This window comes from Aedes aegypti, chromosome 2, assembly GCF_002204515.2.
Source record: "Aedes aegypti strain LVP_AGWG chromosome 2, AaegL5.0 Primary Assembly, whole genome shotgun sequence".
Lineage (NCBI taxonomy): Eukaryota > Metazoa > Arthropoda > Insecta > Diptera > Culicidae > Aedes > Aedes aegypti.
The window spans coordinates 208,876,869-208,896,784 of record NC_035108.1 but is presented as its reverse complement, the minus strand read 5'-3'; the positions used below and the strand labels follow the sequence as shown (position 1 = coordinate 208,896,784).

The 19,916-nt window shown below is 35.7% G+C and overlaps 2 protein-coding genes across 10 annotated transcripts in view; both read right to left on the bottom strand.

Moving 5' to 3' along the window:
- Window positions 1–15,778, bottom strand: part of LOC5578486 (putative uncharacterized protein DDB_G0279653) — a 74,536-nt gene extending 58,758 nt beyond the window's left edge. For 2 of the 7 annotated variants that reach the window (XM_001663827.2, XM_021843838.1), the window contains exons 1-2: window positions 14,972–15,773; window positions 742–807 (exon numbers count right to left, since the gene is read on the bottom strand). In XM_001663827.2, coding sequence (XP_001663877.1) covers window positions 742–807; window positions 14,972–15,051 — 146 coding nt within the window. In that variant the 5' untranslated portion in view covers window positions 15,052–15,773. Of the gene's footprint in view, window positions 1–741; window positions 808–14,971 lie in introns of all 7 variants that reach the window. The other 5 variants (XM_021843833.1, XM_021843834.1, XM_021843835.1 and 2 more) reach the window with 5 other exon arrangements.
- Window positions 15,779–17,764: 1,986 nt separating this feature from the next.
- LOC5578490 (lebercilin-like protein) overlaps window positions 17,765–19,916 on the bottom strand; it is a 45,843-nt gene continuing 43,691 nt past the window's right edge. For all 3 annotated transcript variants that reach the window (XM_021843831.1, XM_021843832.1, XM_001663829.2), the window contains 2 exons: window positions 18,860–18,979; window positions 17,765–18,800 (listed from right to left, as the gene is read on the bottom strand). In XM_021843831.1, coding sequence (XP_021699523.1) covers window positions 17,898–18,800; window positions 18,860–18,979 — 1,023 coding nt within the window. In that variant the 3' untranslated portion in view covers window positions 17,765–17,897. The remainder of the gene's footprint in view (window positions 18,801–18,859; window positions 18,980–19,916) is intronic.

Here is a 19,916-nt window from a genome sequence, read left to right as displayed (position 1 = left end):
AATTACTGTAAAAACATATAAAAACGATGTCCATGTATAAATGGTATATTTAAGCTATTTGAACTTTTTTTTAACAATTATTGAAGCTTAATTGTAGCAATGTATATAGCAGGAATGACTCGAAAATCAAACAAAAAAATGAAACAATCATTCTGACGCGTATTAAGATACAGAAGATTCAATTCATACAAGAACAAAAAATTTAATTTCATTTTGGTGTGATGACTCAAAACTTGGTGAAACTCGAATAAGAAACTAAATTAAATGCAAGCCAGATTGAAATGGTCTGTGGTGTGTGGGCATCATATTCTATAGCTTGCTTCATTTAGAGTAACGATACAATCTACTCTACTAGCTGCGTCATCTGGACAGAGTCTACTTAGCATATCGCACATTAAATGACCCCAATTCGGAAAAAATGAACCGCGTGTGAGAATGTTATAATGATTTTTTGATGACTTTGCACATGTTACTTGCATTGCAGCTTTGAAGCCGACCACGACAATCATCGATCGTGGAACAAAGGTTACAAATTCAAAGGATCTTGCGTATTGACATACCGGAAATTGTGGTGAATTAGGTAATAACATGAAATTTAGGAGAGACTCTCTATACGAGTAACGTAGGCAAACATTCATTTTTTTTTGCAACAAATCATAGAAAAGTAGAAATAAATTATAGAGTTCAATGAAGACCCAGTTTCCCCTACGTTTTTAAGCACCGTGGAACATTATGTCGTACCTGAAAGCCAACACCTCAACACCACGCATACGTCTTATGATGGAAACGTCGCTCAGCTCACTTCCCCTGTGGAATAAAGAAAAGAAACCAAAAGAAAGGATATCAATCGCTTGACTCGTAATCGCTGTCATCATCAATATTAATATTGGACGAAACATGACGGAATCGTCGGATAGTTTGACCTACATTAGATACTAATTTTCAATTGCAGTCATTTCCCAGCCATCTCTTTCCCTCGATGAAAATTAAAGCCACTAATCAATTTGAATTATAAGTTATCATAATAGTGTCAATGTACCAATACCCCGAAGGTAAGAACAAATCTGTGTTGTTTTTTTTTTCATAAGGGCTTATCTGCATTCATCAATTTCTCTTCACCGTTGCGCTCTTTGCGTTATTGCAGAAAACTGATTATCTTTTCGTAACATATTTTTGTGCTGTATGATGAATAGACTGGCCTAGCTCAGTGTGGGAGAAAAATAAGGTTGTATGATTCAACGGGGCACCCCTCAGAACTATTTCTTAAGGCTAGAGGAAGACTTCCTGAAAATTCCAGATCATTTGGTCGTTCCATGAGCTGGCGCAATTGAATTGAAGTTAATATGGCATTTTCAACTCAAACATATGAGAAAGTACACTGAAGACGGCCTTACAGTTGAGGTCGATATACGCGTATTACAAACTCTAGTGGAATTAAATGGTATAGTATTAAATTCGGCTTTTTTTTATCAACTTATAAATATTCTACTAAACAGCTCGAAGATTTATTATCATTATTACAAATGTATCTAATTTAGCAAAGTTATTAGCGAAAGAGATGATCGATGAAGAGAAATCGCTCATGTAAGTTAGGCCCTATTGAAGTAACAGCACAGAAATATTCGTATAAAACCATTATTATTACTTCATCTGAAATCTATTTATCTTGGTTTTTGTTTTTATTATCCTCTATGGGAACACATGTGCCTATAGTAGCACTATTTTTAATTTCTGTTCCCATAGTTGCACGGCGTTGACAAAACACAAATCAAAACCGTATTTTTACAAAACTTCTTCAAAACTTTCTTCAAAGTTCGGCTCAAAAGCTTTTGATTGATGTAAAGAATTGATACCTAATAAATCAATTATTTTGTTTGATGAAAAATATTTGCTCTTAGTAGTGCGACTATAGGAACAATAGCTTTACTATAGGTGCAAGAGAGCTTAAATTTTAAGCGACCCTTTTTTTCGATCATTTGTATAACAAAATCACGTCAAAAAATATTTCGCAACTATTTATAGCAAAACAGCCGTGCTACGCTCACCATCGGTATCCAAGTTGTAGAACGACTGCTTAATAACGAAGAGTCTCTACAACTATTTTTACCTTATTATGCAGGTGTCTAGATGGTCTACCTACATGATACGGTCAAAGACGCGCGATCCGGAAGTTACAATTTCGATTCTCGTTTTAAAATTTTGTCTTCACATAAACCTTTTGTCATTCGACCTTTTGTCATAGATTCAAAATTTTCAACAATAAAGTGTGGTTTGAGCTTCTTTGCTTTATAACATTCTTTAGGACAGTAAGGAAAAAATGACAAAAAATGTCCTGGATAGCGAAGTTATGTAAGAATATACTACAATAATCAGAAATTACATTCCCTAGCAAAAACAATGAACATATCGCTTGTGGATGCTATATTCACGTTCAAACAATTTTCGCATTTTTTATGGGCCATACTGTATACTAAAGAAACACCGACCCTACCGTACAATTTCAGTTCCCATATTATCTCTGTATAAACGTTGTGCAATCGATATTTAATTTTTTGAAATGACCGGTAGCTCATTAGCAAAGCATTTTACATTGTTTCACAGATTCATTTACATCTATGATGTGTACATATTTGAGGATTGTTCATTTTATAAGTAGACACCTATTGTGCATCCAGTATGTTTTCTATTTATCAATGAAATCGCAATCGGTTTCCTGTAAATTGTTCAACTAATATTGTATAATGTTGAAAAAGCCACCAAAGTATTTGATTTTTTTTTATGAATAAGCGAAGATAATCAGAACGATATTCATTGTAGGTTCTTCTTCTTCTTCTTGGCATTAACGTCCCCACTGGGAAAAAGGCTGCTTCTCAGCTTAGTGTTCTTATGAGCACTTCCACAGTTATTAACTGAGAGCTTACTTTGCCAAAGTTGCCATTTTACCATCCGTAAATCATGTGACATGTACAATGATACTCTATGCCTAGGGAAGTCAAAGAAATTTCCATTACGAAAAGATCCTGGACCGACCGGGAATCAACCCCAGACACCTTCAGCATGGCTTTGCTTTGTAGCCGCGGACTCTAACAATTCGGCTAATGAAGACGATTTTACACTGTTCACAACAATGCTTCAATGAGAGACTGTTGTGAAAATATGAAGCAAATTGGCGCAGCCGTTTTGAAGCAATAAACATTTTTTATTCTGGTAGGTAAGATAGGTTCTACCAATCTGGCCGTGTAAAGATTTTGAAAACTCAACCGATTTGTATGATTTTTTTAAAGAAGCTCTCTATAACCTGATATTGTACAACCCACAAACAAAATTGTATATGAGGAATGTCGGTTCCCCAAGGAATATCAAAATATCTTCAAATCCAGATGACCAATAATCAATATTGAAACAGATTCTTAAAATAGAAGAGTGTTTTTAGAGCTTGTCAAAAAAGTTATAGCTGTTTGAATATTTTTTTGTGATTAAATATTGAAGATACGGGAGGGGGTTAACTGAGAGCTTTCGTTGACAAAGTTGCCATTCTCGCATTCGTATATCGTGTGGCAAGTTCGATGATACTCTATACCCAGCCAAGTCAAGGAAATTAAAATTACGAAAAAAAACCTGGACCCTCTGGGAATCGAAGCCAGAGATCTTCAGCATGGCTTTGTTTGTAACCGCGGACTCTAACCACTCGGCTAAGGAAAACCCCTTTTTGTAGGTTATTGTCTTATAACTGTGGTAATCTTTTTTTTTTTCAATAAAGATTTGCTTTTTAAATATGTAGTATTATTAGTAAAATGCTAAGGTGACAAAACATCAAAGAATGGTGGGATATTATTGGTAGTTTTTAAGTCATTTTAGCACTCGAAAGTAAAATATATATAAAAAAAACTAATACAAATAAGAGAATATTTTCGCGAAAAGTAATGTTATTTTTGTACAGACTTTTGTTCTTAAGGTTAATGTAATGAAAAAATCTTAGTTATTCAATCAAAAGATTGTTTTGCTTCTTATATTTTTATAACATCGTAGAAAAGTTTTTGTACGGAAAACCGATTTTATAATAAATAAAAAAAAGATATATTATTGATAAAGTATCCACATTATAAATTGAACAGTTCCTTACCAGAAAGGTTCCTTACATACCAGAAAGGAACGGGCCTGGGATTGAACCCATGACCTTCTGCTTATGAAGCAGAAGCGGTAGCCATCAGACCACCAACCCCGTCCAGGTTTATAAATTGGACAGTTTTTACAGTAGACAAAACATTTTGTGTGACACGTAAGAAATTTTCAGTAATATACAGTACACAATGCTACATAGAATAATTAGTGAATCAATAAGTATTCGTATGTGTCATAGTGCGCCCGTATCGATGGAGGATTACAAAACTCGAATTGAATAAAAATCAATCCTCTTCCAAGTTGTGATGTCAATTCACTCATAACAGTAACGCCAAAGGTCTGAGCCTTTCAAGTTCAAGAATGGAAACCAATCCGTGGGTGTGTTCTCCCGTATTAACATACAGATTGCGGTGCCATAAGTATAATAACACATCAAGGCTCACGTCGATGACGCTTCCCGTAGGTGTCGCGATTCCAAATAAGAACTTGTTACGTATTATTCGCTAAACTCGCATGCCTGTTTGAGAGCGCCAGTTAAGGAATCATGACAACATACCAGCTAGTTTCGCAAAACAAACTACTTACGTGTACGGTACACATGTTTGAACGTTATTGATAATTCTAGTGTATCAGTAAGATATTTTGTTCTTGTATGCGGTTTTTAACAATGCGTTTTGGGAGAGACAACGTTTTATTGAATTTTAAATACGAACATAACAATTACAATACATTTTTTACTCAGTCTTTACTCAGGGCTGGAATTCATACCATCTGCAGTTTTGTCAAATTTGAATATGACATTAATTTGCGACCTGTTTTCTCTGAAACCAGGAAAATTGAGAAATTTCAAAAGCAACTTATGTCTCACTTCAGATTTCCGTGACCATCGTACATAAGAATAAATAATGTGTTGGTCGATAATCGCTACATTTTTACGACAGATTATAGATGTAAAATAATAAAATAGTTTTGATTATTTAAAAAAAAAACGAGTTTGTAGACCTTAAATTCTGCATACCAATTTTTTAAGTTGGAACTGGGAAGCGGTTCACATCAGTGTGACTTTAGCTTCATCAAGAAATCAAAATTTTGCAAAATGAGAAACTGTTTCTACTGCAATGAAAACAAGTAAATACTTCACCATGTGCTTTATTCCTGTGTTTCGTAGGTAGGTTCATCTCCGATTCAAAAGACAAAACAAGCCAAATGCGCTCGTATGGAGATTTGCAAACTTTATATCAGAATCGTTAAGTGGCAAGAAAAACTAAGAACAACTCCATAAATAATTGCAAAATGCAAAACACAACAAAAAAAACGTAGAAGAATCCTTGGAGTTAACAAAGAAATTCTTGGCTAAAACTCCATAGTAAAAGTTGGTTTTCATAGCTACCTTGATGGTCACTGGGACTGCATTTGCACTGGTTTTCTGTTATGTAACTCGATACCATCTAAACTCGATTATCTTTATATCAAGTTATGGAGAATTGACTGTATAAATGTAAAATTTCTGGCAGAGTGCAATTTTACTTTTTCGCCCAAGACAAGTTTACCACTTTAAACTCCTTAAAAAGAATCCTTTGTAAATTCCCTTTAGATATTGCACAACATAAATGAAAGATTGGTAGAATCCATAATTAAATACATATATTTTATCTTATCTACACTGCCCATAACTGCATATTTGTCACATTCAACAAAACAGTGAAATTATGCATGAGTGTCGTAATGTAGTAGCAATGAAATTTCTAGAACTATTTTCTGACTATTTGCTCAATATGCGATATTAGGTGTACAAAACTTCAGCTTCAAATAAGCACTTCTGAGTTCTTGGTAATTTTAACAAATTTTAGTTTCTTCGTATACTGTCATAAAAAGAACTTTTTGTATTCTGCACCTACTTTTGTCGAATGTTAGAAATATGCAGTTATGGGCAGTATAGTTCTGCTAGAATTTAAGCAGCAAGAGTATTACATTTTTAACTTTTCTATGGTTTTTCTGATGAGTTTTGGGATGGTACTTAAAGTTTAAGTATGAACTAATAAAGGTCCACTAGAAATGTTGTTATTGAAACTAATGTCAAAAATTCAAATAAGTTACAACCATAATGACGACAATGATGACACTAATTCCTCAACATATTACAAAAACATTTGAAAAAGAGTATCATGACATCAATTACGTTGTTTGGGACTGATTACTGAGACTTCCGATTTAAATACGGTCTTCGGAAAAGTTGTAGCTGATGAATGCGATTCTATGACACTACCCCGAATGCCACTACCCCGAACGCCATTACCCCGAACGCCACTACCCCGAATGGGTCACTACCCCGAACGCCATTACCCCGAATGGATAACATTTTGAGACATATTCTAGTTAGAGAGTGGGGAGATAATTGTATGATTCCTTTTGAGTATTTCACGAGTTTGGGTCAGAAATGTATTTTTCATATATAAGAAGATAAAAAAGCAGCTAGTTGTTCAGCAAATAATTTTTACACACTAAGTTTTGTCCTCTAATTTTGGGAAGATTCACACAGCCACATTGCAATGCTCTGAAGAACAGCCTATTTCGAAAAGAAGGGTGAATATATTATGAGAAGGATAGTTATAATATGCACAAAATTAGGATGTAGTAAAGTCTCTTATTGGACGTCGGTAGCCACTTCCTTTACTCATTTGTATAGGTGTCGGGCATTAAGATTAAGATCTTCTTAAAGGGTTTGTTTCGTAAACGATGGTAATGGAAGTTCACCCTGAGATAGTCGCTGCAAGTGTTGTTCTATGGAACCCGCCTAAAAAACAACCTAATAGACGACCGTTCCGCTATCGCACTTGTACACTTGTACATGTTAGAAAAATCGGCGGCCTCTGATTGACACTACAGTAAGAACTTTTGTTGATTTGTGGGATCATTAATTTGAATTTCTGTGAGATAACCACAAAAAAAAATATTTGTTTGATTCAAGATAATGAAGAAATGATGATGGCAGAAATGTAGTGAGTAAATCCATGAGAGACCTGTCTGTTTTAATACAAGAAGATAAAAGAAAGGGAAAATTTCCGATTAGAATTATAGCAGGAATCACTTTAGTGAATGCCTTCAAGATATATTCCTTTATAAAAAGCTGTTCTATATGGAAATATTAGTGACTAGCTTATCCAACAAAATCGTGAAAGAACAGCCTATTTGAAAAAGAAGGGCAAATTTCTGGTGTAATGTTTGCAGCTATGACGTGAATGATCACTGTAACAACGTGATGCTATGACACAACCTATATTCATAAGAAAGAAAAATATTTGTTCAAAAACAAAATTGAAATATGAACACCACCAACAAGTTCAAATACCGGTGACTACGCATCTGTTAAGCAACACCATATTGAGGGTTATGGATTCGAATTCCTTTCAGTCAATAAAGGGCTTATTTTATTAAAGCCCATTCGCAAATTTCGTAACGCTGAAGGGAGCAAAAAAGTTTGTGGTTGGTCGTCCTCAAAGTGTTACAGCCCATTCACAATATGTAGAATTTCCATACAAAAAAAAGTACGAGGGGGTGGGTAGGTGTTAAAAATGGCAATTTTTGGCGAAATGAAATTTGTGAATGAACCCTTGAATTGCGAAGGTGCCCACTGAGCTGATAAACAGACACTGTCTCAGAAAGAATGAGAAGGATATAGTTGCCATCAAGATATTTCGAAAGAATAGCTGGCATATAAAAGAAGGGAAAATATATTATGAACATTTTACCGACGAATATTACGTGCCATTAATTACCAGCCTTCATTAGAGACGCATTTTTGCACGCAAAACAAGATACTATACTGTATCTCATACTATTCGGGGTAATGGCTCATTCGGGGTAGTGGCGTTCGGGGTAATGACCCATTCGGGGTAATGGCTTTCGGGGTAGTGACCCATTCGGGGTAGTGGCGTTCGGGGTAGTGGCGTTCGGGGTAATGGCGTTCGGGGTAATGGGATGGAGCCGATGAATGCATCTAACAGTGTCGGCGTAGCTCAAACCCGCAAGAACACATGGACAAACACTATGTCCGATTGAACGAATTGCCCATAGTAATTCCCATTAAACTTTGAAAAACTAGTGTAGTTTCAGTTTTTCAATTTTGGGGGAACAGTAAGAATTTGGTCTAGAATCAAATGAGCGGGCAAAAACGATATTTTGAACCACCCTAATGTATAAATAGCAGTTATTTGTCATCCAACACGCAGCAACAAAGACATTGCCCTTTACCTGAGACGAGACTCGCGAAGACGGTCTTCTTTTTCTGTGATTGCTGAGTTTTTTTCTAATTCCCCTCTGTGTTTATACCAATTATGCGCAAGCCGTTCAAACCCTCACATGAACCTCTCAGCAAAAAATGATTGAGTTTGCATCACATCGAATCATAAATAGCCGTTTGAGTGAAATTTCATGCCAGCAAACGTAGCAGACATTAGAAATAATTAATCTTCTGCTTAGATGTATCAGCAACTTTGGTAAAAACTGCTCCGCTGACTGAGGTTTTTAATAACAATTTACTTTGAACACAATACTTTTCACTTTTTCAGCCATTAAAACGGTGGGCTGCATTTGACGTTTCGTGAGAGGGGAATCTGGGCTGCATATGACGTTGATATTTTTCCTCTTCGCGAGTCTCTCTCAGCCCTTTACTATTCTTTATGCAACAGTCTTATTCCGCAACAACAGTTAATCACAACTTGAACAGAAAAATATGATCGTCCACCGCGTGCGTCTAGGCTCGACTTTGCTATTCTTGAATAGTTTTTCAGTGTTGGTAAAAATTGCAACATTAAGGAATAAAAGCCATAGAACGAATTTGATTTTGTGTTTAAAATATTGCAATTTTAGAGATAACTTTCCGTTCTACGGTTGAACAGAAAGCTACCGCAGCTGTCACATTACTGATTTTCACAAAGCATCAACGATCGGTTGCGATGATACCTTGGAAACCAGACTAATGATTTTTGTTTCGGCTGTTTTTCAATGCTTTGGACTCTACTAGCATACTTTGATTAGATGGTTTCGTTCAATGATACAATGATTCTCAAGGCTGCGGTAGAACTTTGACAGCTGCGGTAGAACTTGGCAGCTACCGCAGAACGGAAAATTTTCGAAAGAACCGTAATAACTGATAAATCACGTGTTGAAAAATGTGCAACAATGTTGCCCCTGTTTGTCATAACAATTTTTCTTGAAATTGTATCAAAATCTGCAAAACTTGGGACAAACGGTTTGTAGTGGCTTGCTTTGTTGTTTGTGTTGTGTCTGTTTCGATGATAATTTGTTGGTTAAAATAAATTCTATAGCAATTCGCCTTTGGACTAGATAGAGTCCAAAGACCAGTACATCTCCAAACTAACATATCTATGCCTAGCCAATGGCAAAATATTGACGAAATCTGCAGAGCTTTAAAGATTAAAATAGAAATTATAACTTATTCCATATCATACATAAATCTTTTATCGTTAAAATCGTTAATTTGTTTTCAAACCTTTTTCATTTTATTTTAGAATCTCAAAGAGGCTAAGAGTCGCTTAAGACATTCTCATAATCTATCTGATCGATCGTTCATTTCAAGAAAAAAAAAGAATAAATGAAATAATAAAACTTTATTTTTATCAATTTTAAACAGATAGAATACTTTGAGCCAAGGATGTTTTCGAAAGGTTAGATTATAAACTGAAAACCAAGGCTAGGAAAATTTTAGGTTCAATGAAATTTGATAATATCCTGATTCGAGGTTTGCGTCACTATGTTCTGAATGGAATTCAAATGGAAATAATACCCATAATAAAGGATGACCCTTAATACTGTGACCACTACACTGAAATGAAGTTTATTGTAGAAACTACTCAATCCATGGTCAAATTAAGAACTGCACAAACGATTTTCAACCGACTACATTAATCTGTTAACCCTACCAAAACATAGTCAACATCACTACACAAGAAAATACATTCGGTATATTTGCCAGCATTGCAGTATTTATGACTAGAAACATTCTTGATTTGACAAGTTTAACATTATACTTTTGACCACACTTTCTTGTTCGGTGGGTGTCACGGATTGAAATACAATGCTTTGTTGTGGACAGTGCTGAGAATGGTAATAGTAGTAGGCTTGAATTTCGCAAAAATCACGTGGCTTTCCCAGTACAGCAGTTCAAAAACGTGAATCCCATCAAGTAGCCTATGTTGGGTGCATGAATTTTCTAAATCGTTAGTGTCATTGAAGGCTCTAAATGCGGTAAATAGAACATTTTTCTACAGTAATTTTGGGTTGCCCTTGGCATCGGGTGCTTTACAAGTTTAAAGGCTCTTTGCCTACAGCAGCGATATGCGTGAGTTTCAATGGCTTCGCTGACTGCGATTGGCTTTGTTTGGCTACTGTAGAATGAATTTCAGATTTTTTCTCAACCCTGTTAGTATATGCTACTATGGACATGGTCACATTTACTGCACTGCTCAGTGATTTTTACCTGATTATAGTAAACTTAACAGATTTTTGTAGTCGGTTGAAAATCGTTGGATCAGTTCTTAATTCTACCATGGGTTCGGTAGATTATACAACAAAATTTGTTTGCATATAGCAGTCAATGAAACAGCTTAACAAAGCTTGTCTGATCTGGGTAGGTGCTTTGTACGCTGTTTGATCCAAAAAAAAATGAACCTTGAGCGAACGTGACAACAAATTCTCTACATCAAACTCTATTAAAAATAACATTATATTTTTCGTAACTTTGTACTAAGATGCATATTACCCAAATAGATGGTCTCTCCACTTGATTTATGAATCACCAATCACAAATACGTAAAAGCCTGACCAGACATTTTATTTAGGAAAAGTGTAACCACCCTATAAGCTACCACCAGTATAGTAACACAAACCGGTTTCGCATAGCGTCGTTTTAAACCAAAAGAGCTATTGATGTGAGGTATTCTATGTTGCTACCTTGCTTGTAGCCAATGCAAATGACAATTTAACGTATACATAGCAATGTAAGATGCAGTTTATTGTTCCTGCTCTGAAACAATATGCTGTAAAACATACTTTGCTAAATTGGGCGTACGTAATTTCTTGCGGATCTTTAATGTGCCTTAGTGAAAGTGATGCGTATAGTAGAGCAAAATCTACATACAATATGTGTAGCTTCTCTCCTATTTGGTGCACATATTTGGTACTCCCATAGAGAAAAACAACAATAACATATTTTTACCTGGTCTCATTTTCTGTGATGTGGTTTTCTACAGGAAAAGTGCCTATAACACATTAAACCATTCCGCCAGCAATGTTGTCTATTATTGTAGCTCCGAAAAAGCGAGCTTTTTTATGTGGCACCATGCCGTATCGCAGATGAACGTACACAGTTAGCTACGCGCAGCATGGCTATTCGCAGATATTTCTTTCAAAGCTTAGATTAGACACATTATTTCAAAAGCGAAACAGTACCGCTAGTTACAGACTCTCATGAGCTCTAGTTTGGTGGCATGCTTTCAAAGTTAGAAAGTTGTAATCACAATAAGAGGTCGTCAATGCTGGACAGTGAGAATTGAAAACCGGTATCTGTACGTTTAATTCTCCAAAATGATACTGATCCCGTGAGGTTCAAGGTTCGTAAGGTTGAAATTATTTTCCCGACACTATCAACAATTATGATCTTTATGCGAACAAACCTTACGCACAATTTATGATGACGCCTTAAAGCCATTAATAACTGGATATATAGCTCGTTGTTTCCTAATAGTGGTATATAAAGAGAGAAGTCTTCCAATTGTTTTCAATTATTTGCTCAAAAACAACGAGTTATCATAAATTATGCAAAAAATAATTACTATTTTTATTTATCTTTTCAATTTTTTTAGGGATGTATGCCTCTACCAATACGATTTTTTCGGAAATTGTCACTTTATGTTACTGGTTATACAGGAGACTGTCTAGTCTTTAGAAACGACTCATCAGCACTATACTGCCGTAAATCGCAAGTCAGTCCCATCTGTAAAAAGTAGGCATTGAGGAAATGGGCTTGTGTTTTTTTGTGTTACATGATGCGGAAATCTGTAGTATTAGATATACTGATATATGGTTACTTTTCATTATGGGACAATTTAACTTGCAGTTTTTTTCTTAATTTTTCCGAAGAAATCAACAAACAAGACAAAGCATTGGAAGATATGTTGAAAACTGAACTCATTTCAATTTTGACGAAAATGCAGATGGGACTAACTTGCGATTCACGGCAGTATAATTGTCTATTATAATGATATGGATCCATTTCGCGCTAAATCCTATTCCGAGCTAGCAGCACCCTCTCTGTGTTTAATAAAACTTTCTGAATAAGGCTGAATATTTCTTGACAAAAATAAGCCACTTTACAAACTAAGTTTTACCAAAATCTACCTCGACTGTCATTTGAAAAGGGCCAAACATTTTTAGGAATTTCTGGTGCTAATCCTGGGAGAACCCGGAGAGAATTTCGGAGGAAACTTCAATGGAAACAGATTTAAGAATCATTGAAAAATAAAATCTACGTAGGATCTTCTGAAGGAGACTAAGACGATCTTGTAAGCATTACTGTTGGAATCCAATGAAGAAAAGATGATAGAATTTCTAGAGGAAATCCTACGAAAATCTTTGAGAACTTTTTTGTGGAAAATAATAGAGGAATCTGTGTTAGACTGGTAAATAATTTTTATATAAATATGATAGAAAAACGAGGAATTTGTATAGCTCTATCGCACAACATCAAAAATAGGGATGTAATCTAAAGCAGTGACATGGATTCAGACTTAAATAGCTAAATTTTCACATATTTTCATCGCTATCAAAAAACGATGCAAATGTTCATTTTACCTGCACTATGTGGGTAAAATGAACAGCGGTTGGTGGTAAAATGAACACCACGCAAAAACGTGAGCAAAACAAATATTTCTGAAAATTTTTATTGTCCCACCGAAAATACATCCATTAATGATTGTAACCCATTCAAAAAGAATTCTATAGGTATCAAATTTGACATCATATCATAACGATATTCACCTCACAATTCTATAGGTATCAAATTTGACATCATATCATAACGATATTCACCTCACTGAAAAACCTCAAGTCTTTCGAGCTAAAAGTTACGTCAGTTCTAATTTTCAAATGTGGTTTTCTAAAATTTTAGTTTTCTTTGGTATTTTCACTTCAATTGACCTACGTATCAACCCGAACACTTAGATTTATGCTCTAAATCGTCCGTGCGTGATAAAAATACATCGAAATTTGTTTTTTCTCAGTAAAAGGCACGGTGTTCATTTAACCATCCCTGTTAATTTTACCACCACTTCCCCTACACAATCACTTATTTTATAACGACGAGTATAACTCACAGTTTCACCAAACACCCATTCATATGTTGCATTATAAAACGATTGATCACACGTTAGCTTTGAAACTTAACCACCATTACTGATTAGTACATAGGATGCTACAGCTCGTGTAAACGGACTGTAACATCAACAACCAGCACTAGTTTATAAGTAACTACTGAGCCCTGGCGGTCCCTCCGTTCGAAGAGGACCTGATAATACGCCGAAACATATTAACAGATCCTCCGCCTGAATGCAGCCGTTTCATGATAAATCATGAACCGTTAGAGGTGTGTCAAAGTATTGGGAGGGTGATATGTTTCACAGACGGATATTATTATGGTGCACCTTCTACTTTGGCACCGTCAACCCCTGTGATCTTGGCCAGGAAAAATAGTTCTTAGTTCTTAGTCATATTAAAATCAAACATTTCACAAACATATTTGGCATTCCTTCAAGTTATGGTCATCGGTTAAGGGAAGGAATGTTAGTTGGACAACCATTGTTACAAGAGACCGAGTATACCTCTGCATCTCCAAAGTTTTAATGGAAAGGCTATTCGGTTGGTGTAATAAGGTAAAGATCAAGGTGGTTGGTGATGCGATCCATGATATATTCACGCCTAACCAGATTCGCGACATTATTCGATTACCCTTTTTAGCATGACTAAAAAGTGTTCATCGCTCACCCCCGCAAGAGCAAGCGACGCGATCAAAGGATCAAACACTACTCCACCACAATAATATAAAAAAATCAACATGATCATAAAATTGCAAAATATTTTGAATTATTTTTTCGACAACTTGTTCAAAAAGTGCTCGAAAAATGTTTTTTTATTAATAATCTATTCTTTTGTTTTCATGTTTTAAATTTACTCATAAATAAGAAGTATTCCAGAATTCAGCAACTGAGAAGGGTTTTTCAAAATGTATCGAGTTATCACAAGTGACATCAACTAGAGAATAGATCGAGTTATGGATATATCGATAAGGATAAGGAGAGCACGATGCATGTAAAGTCGAAGGGATCAAAACTTCCATGTAGTAATAGAATACCGAGTTGTGGTAAATCGACTATACTCAAACTTAAGATATTCATTAATTGAAAGAAATTTGAAACTCTTAATCAAAATATCGAGTAAACTTTTATGAGAAACTGAAACAGATTGCATCGAGTTAGAGAGGATCAAAATATGCTGGCGAGACCGTGTTTTCCATCAAGATAGGGGAGATATAGAGTAAGGGAGAGTTAACTGTAGTGAGCAAGTCCATGAAAAGAGACCTGCTACCAGTCCAATTTTCGGGAATCTCGGACCCTTCTCATAACAAGTTTACTTTTTCCATGCCTACAAAATAAAGGAGAATTGTAAAGTAGTTTGTCAATCACCTCCCCATCACCCAAGAAAACAATGTACATTGGTTAAAAACCCAGATTTTTTATATATCACTTATTACAAAAAAATTAATGCATCAACTTACCAACAGTTCAGCTTTTTGATTGCTGCCAGGTCTGACTGTTTTGACCTGGCAATGACCATCTCTTCCGTTAGCCGGGCCATTGTTTTGCCGGATTTGCGGCGATTAGCTGCTTGCTATTTGGAGCTACAACTGGTCACAGATGCGACCTTCAAAAATTTTCTACAATCCGTTTTATCTATTTTCTTCTTACCCCCACAACACACCTAGGATGGTTTTGCACAAAATTGATTATCGCAATTATACCTTTTCCCCAAAACAGATTACGCACTGATGATATATCGGTACTTTCGGCATTTGCACTAGTTGTACACACTTGCTTTCCACTTTACTGCTCTGCTTGCTTTTTTGTGTTGCGAATTCTTGGCAGCTGCCGTTTTCTTTCTATTTGCAACAAGCCTATGAAATTTTCCTTCACTCCCATTAGATTCACTGCCTCTCCGCTTGCTTAGTCGATATTTCGAAACCAGCCTCTGGAAACCTATGCACTTTATTATTATTCACCAACACTGTGACTTGTTGATAAGACAGGTCCACTATATGGACGACATATTCGTAGAAAATTTAAAGAGTGAAATTCTTTTCATATAAAGAAAAATCTCTTCTTTTCATTGCACACACCAGATTTTTCACTATACAAAGCGAACGTAGATAGAGAAATCTTGCACTTAGGTTGTCGATCAAGTTATTTGCTGCTATACCCTCACTAGTGATCGAGCGCACAAGGAAAACACACGTCTGCGATACACACAACCGACACGTTCGACGTTGAAAAGTATAATATTTTTGTAAGACAACCTACTAGGTGAGCTGTGAATGAATCATATGGCTGGCTATCGTACAACAAGCATGGGAAAGGAAGAGAAGCAAAAACTACCAGTCGAATGACGGACGGAACAAAACTGCCACTGACACTTCTATTAGTACCGTAAAACGGGGTAACTTTGATAGTTTTTTCGAAGAAAACTTGAATATTTTTGCATGTTGTTTCAAAGATTTACAATTTATATTTTTAAAACAAGTACTGGCATCCTAGCTATCGATTACAGTCGATAAATTGACAAAAGATTTATTTTGAATGGATATATAATTTTTCATATAATCGAAAGTTGGTTTTCTGTTTTGGGGTAACTTTGATAATGGAGTATGATTCGAACAAAATTGAATGAATAACGAACATTTGTAGGGCATTGCATACCTCTAGGCGTTTAACGTTATATGGAAATTTCTGACTTAGATTACAAAAATGGTCCCAGTTTGTGAAAATGCTATTCGCTAAGAGATTTGAGACCGTATTCAAGTTCTATGATAACTAGGCTTTCAAAGATAAGTGGCCAACTATTCAAAACTACATTAAATAGTGATCGTAGAACAGATTGTTTGTAAGCGTTTCGAAAATTCTAAAATTGTGTAAACTTTTTAAATTCGTATAAAAAGCCTAAAATGTTCTTGATTCAAATGAAAACCGCTCTTGCATGAAGTGTCATACTAATGTTCTTAAGTTTTGCATTCGTTTTGCTTAACTGTTTAACAGAAATTATGATATTTCGTTTAGTATGTGGTGGGTTACGCGCTATCAAAGTTACCCGCATTATCAAAGTTACCCCGTTTTACGGTACTATAAAAATCGCGAAGCGCTTGCGCCTGAAAGCAAGCACATGTTGCAGACGAAATGTTGGAAGTGTTTGAAATAACAGTTTTAATTTGAGAAAAGTTTAATAATGTTTGAAGATTATGTTCAAGTTTATATTGTTACTGATCATCAGGGCAAATGTACCATTAGTGGTGTATCTAAGGAAAACCAACTAAAATATGCTGATGAAATCATAAAATATGTGATTTTAATGTATCAGTCGTTAGCTTCCAAATCCTTCTGTCATTCAAATGTATGAAAAGCGCGATTCGTTATAACTTTACCTGTGAAAAATCCTTGTGCCAATAATAGGAACACTGTTCTTTTAGTGAAAGTATATTTTCAGTATGGTTCTTTCAATGGCGCAATCCATTGATTTCTTATGAAACCCTCCTCTATGGATACTGATGCACCATTATAGGTGCAAAGAGGCAATTTTTTTAGCAAATTACCTAATTGTTTTAAATAGCTTCACGAATAATTTTAATGAATATTATTTGATTGTCTGCATCATACTCGCTTCTTACATCAAAGAAAAATATCACAGAGTCATTTATTAGTGCGAAATATGCCGAAACAAACTACTTGTACAATAGGAGCTAACTCCACTAAGGGAGCGTTACCCCTTGAAGCAAAATGAAAAATCTGGCCGGTGATGAATCAAGAATATGTCATACAAAAATTTACTAGGAAAAAATTTAAATGAGAAGACATTCCTTAAACTTTGAGCACTATTTTCTCATTTTCAATTTTATCTATATGGGACAGTTATGCTTTTGTGGACAGTGCGCTTTATGCGAAGAATATTGACACTAATTTTTAGCCCACAAAGTTTTACAAACTTCACATGACAAAGGGAACAAAGGAGCCAAAATATATTGGGAGCCTTCCTTAGACGAGTGATTAGAGTCCGCGGCTACAAAGCAAAGCCATGCTGAAAGTGTCTGGGTTCGGTTCGCGGTCAGTCTAAGATCTTGTCAGATCTGTGTTTTCGTCCCAGCCGCACGATATACGAATGCGAAAAAAGCATTTTTGGCAAAGCAAGCTCTCAGTAAATAACCACGGAAATGCTTATTGAACACTTGAGCAGCAGGCTCTGTCCCAGTGAGGACGTAATACCAAGAAGAAGACGTTACGTATTTTGAAATGAAAACAAGTTAGTATACATTATAAAATATAGTTTATTCCCAGTAGTTACATTTATAGAAAATATAAAAACCACCATATCTTTCTTCAAAAACTCTACATTTATGAACAGTTATTAGCAGCACTATTAGATCCAGAATCAAAGACTAATCATTTATCAAAACTATCACCATCAATTGCTTTCAACGCTTCAAGTAAGTTCTTCTTCTTCCTCGCATCAATTTGGTTTCTTCTTTGTGAATCTTTGGACCGACCATTGTTTATTTTAATTTGCTCGTCCTTCCCATTGATCTCGTCACAAAATGTGTCCAATAAACACTCTTTCTTCATAATACTCTCTCTAATTTCTCGTTTCATTGACTCAAACTCCTTCGAAGATGAATCTCTGCTCACGCTGGTACTTGTACTGGAGTCGGCATCTGTATCACCAGGTGACGACACTTTTTTTCCATTTTGATGTGACTTATCTTTTCTTAGTCCACCATTCAAAAGTGGACCACCCATATTGCGAATTTGTTCTTCCAACTCACTTATATGCAACTTATGCTCGAAAAGATCAGTTGCTTTACCACGATTTTTTTCTGGAGAGGAGTCAGCTTCGTAATCATCCTCATAAGACACTTCTGTGGTGACAAAATGCTGCTTTTTGCGACGCAATAGATTACTGCTAGAGCCATCAGCTTCGATTTCATTCTTCAGCTTAGATAATTCATGCTCAATAGCTTCATCGAATTCAGTTTCTGTTTGCAAAGCGTACTGGTTGAATTCTTTACAGAATGACTCATCAAATTGATGCTCTTCATCTTTTTCATTATTTTCATCGTCTGCATTTTCTTGTACTTCACGAACTCTTGGTATTGGATGTCTTTTCTTGGACTTGCTGGATTTTGCTGGAGTTACAGCTGGCGTTGGATCTTCCATTGTTCCTAACGGTTTCAACATTTTCGGACTCACATTGAGGGACTTATGATCGCCATCCCCCAATTCTTCGGGCTGCTTTTTCGGTGCGATTTCCATATTCGTTACCGGAGCAGGTTCAGCTGGGTTTTGCAGCTAAAAATATAAAAGGAATTATAATGTCAGTATTAAAATTATACAGGGAATAATCTTACATAATTTGGTTTTACTGGCGATCCATTTGAAAGACGAATCAGCTGTCCTGAAGTAGGCTTGGGAGGTTTCATGAGATAGCTATTTTTCAATAGTGTCGATGGCGTTCGTTTCTCATATATCTGTAATTTAACGATACAAATAGTTATAGAATAGGTCTCATGTTTAATCTTCGTTAGCACATTTTAAGGATTAAACAATAGGTAATTTTAGATTTGATCAGCAAAAATCGTTTTAGGATAAACTTCTTTTTCTTCTTGGCATTAACGTCCTCACTAAAGATGGGCAAAAAGAATCGAAGCCGTTCAAAAGATCCGGATCACTCAAAAGAACGAGTGATCCGTGGCTCTTTTTTTGGCGAGAGTCGGTTCATTTGATTAGCATGAATTAGACAAAAAGTAACCCGGAAGAGCACCGATTCTTTTCCTCTATTCTCCTTCGGTCTTATTATAACGTTTGTCATATACCTTGCTTTACGAGCGACAAATTTCAATTTTTTATATAAGCCGTAACGCTTGAGCCTACTCTCCTTCCCCCAAGAGCGTTACGTAATTTGTAGATGCCGCCAAAGTACATTTTGCCTTTTGGTTTTTGGGGATGAATAGTGATCCTTTATATGAGAGATACGCGGAAGTAAAATGGAATGATTTGGCAACAGACCAGCAGTGCTGAGTTTGCTCGGCGTCGAGAATAATATTGTAACATGGACATGACTTCCCCATTGCTAAAAAAGTGTATTTTGTTTCGTTATAGATCTTTACTGCCCATAAACGCATAATTGTCCCATGTGAATAGGAAATCCAGCAAATATTTCACATTTTTGCTCTAAGTAAAGCAACTTTTACCGAAATAATGTCAAGCGGATTACATTACTCATCTTACGCATCTAACGGATTTTTTCTCAAAATTGGGAAATATTTTCGAAAAAATATTTGGTACCGGTTGTGGCTATCACGCCTACCAAATATGTTTTCGATTAAAGCTTTCATTCACAAGATATTTGAAGTTAGATGCCTTTCCCCATACAAAAGAAAACTCCTGCTGATCATCTGTGAACAA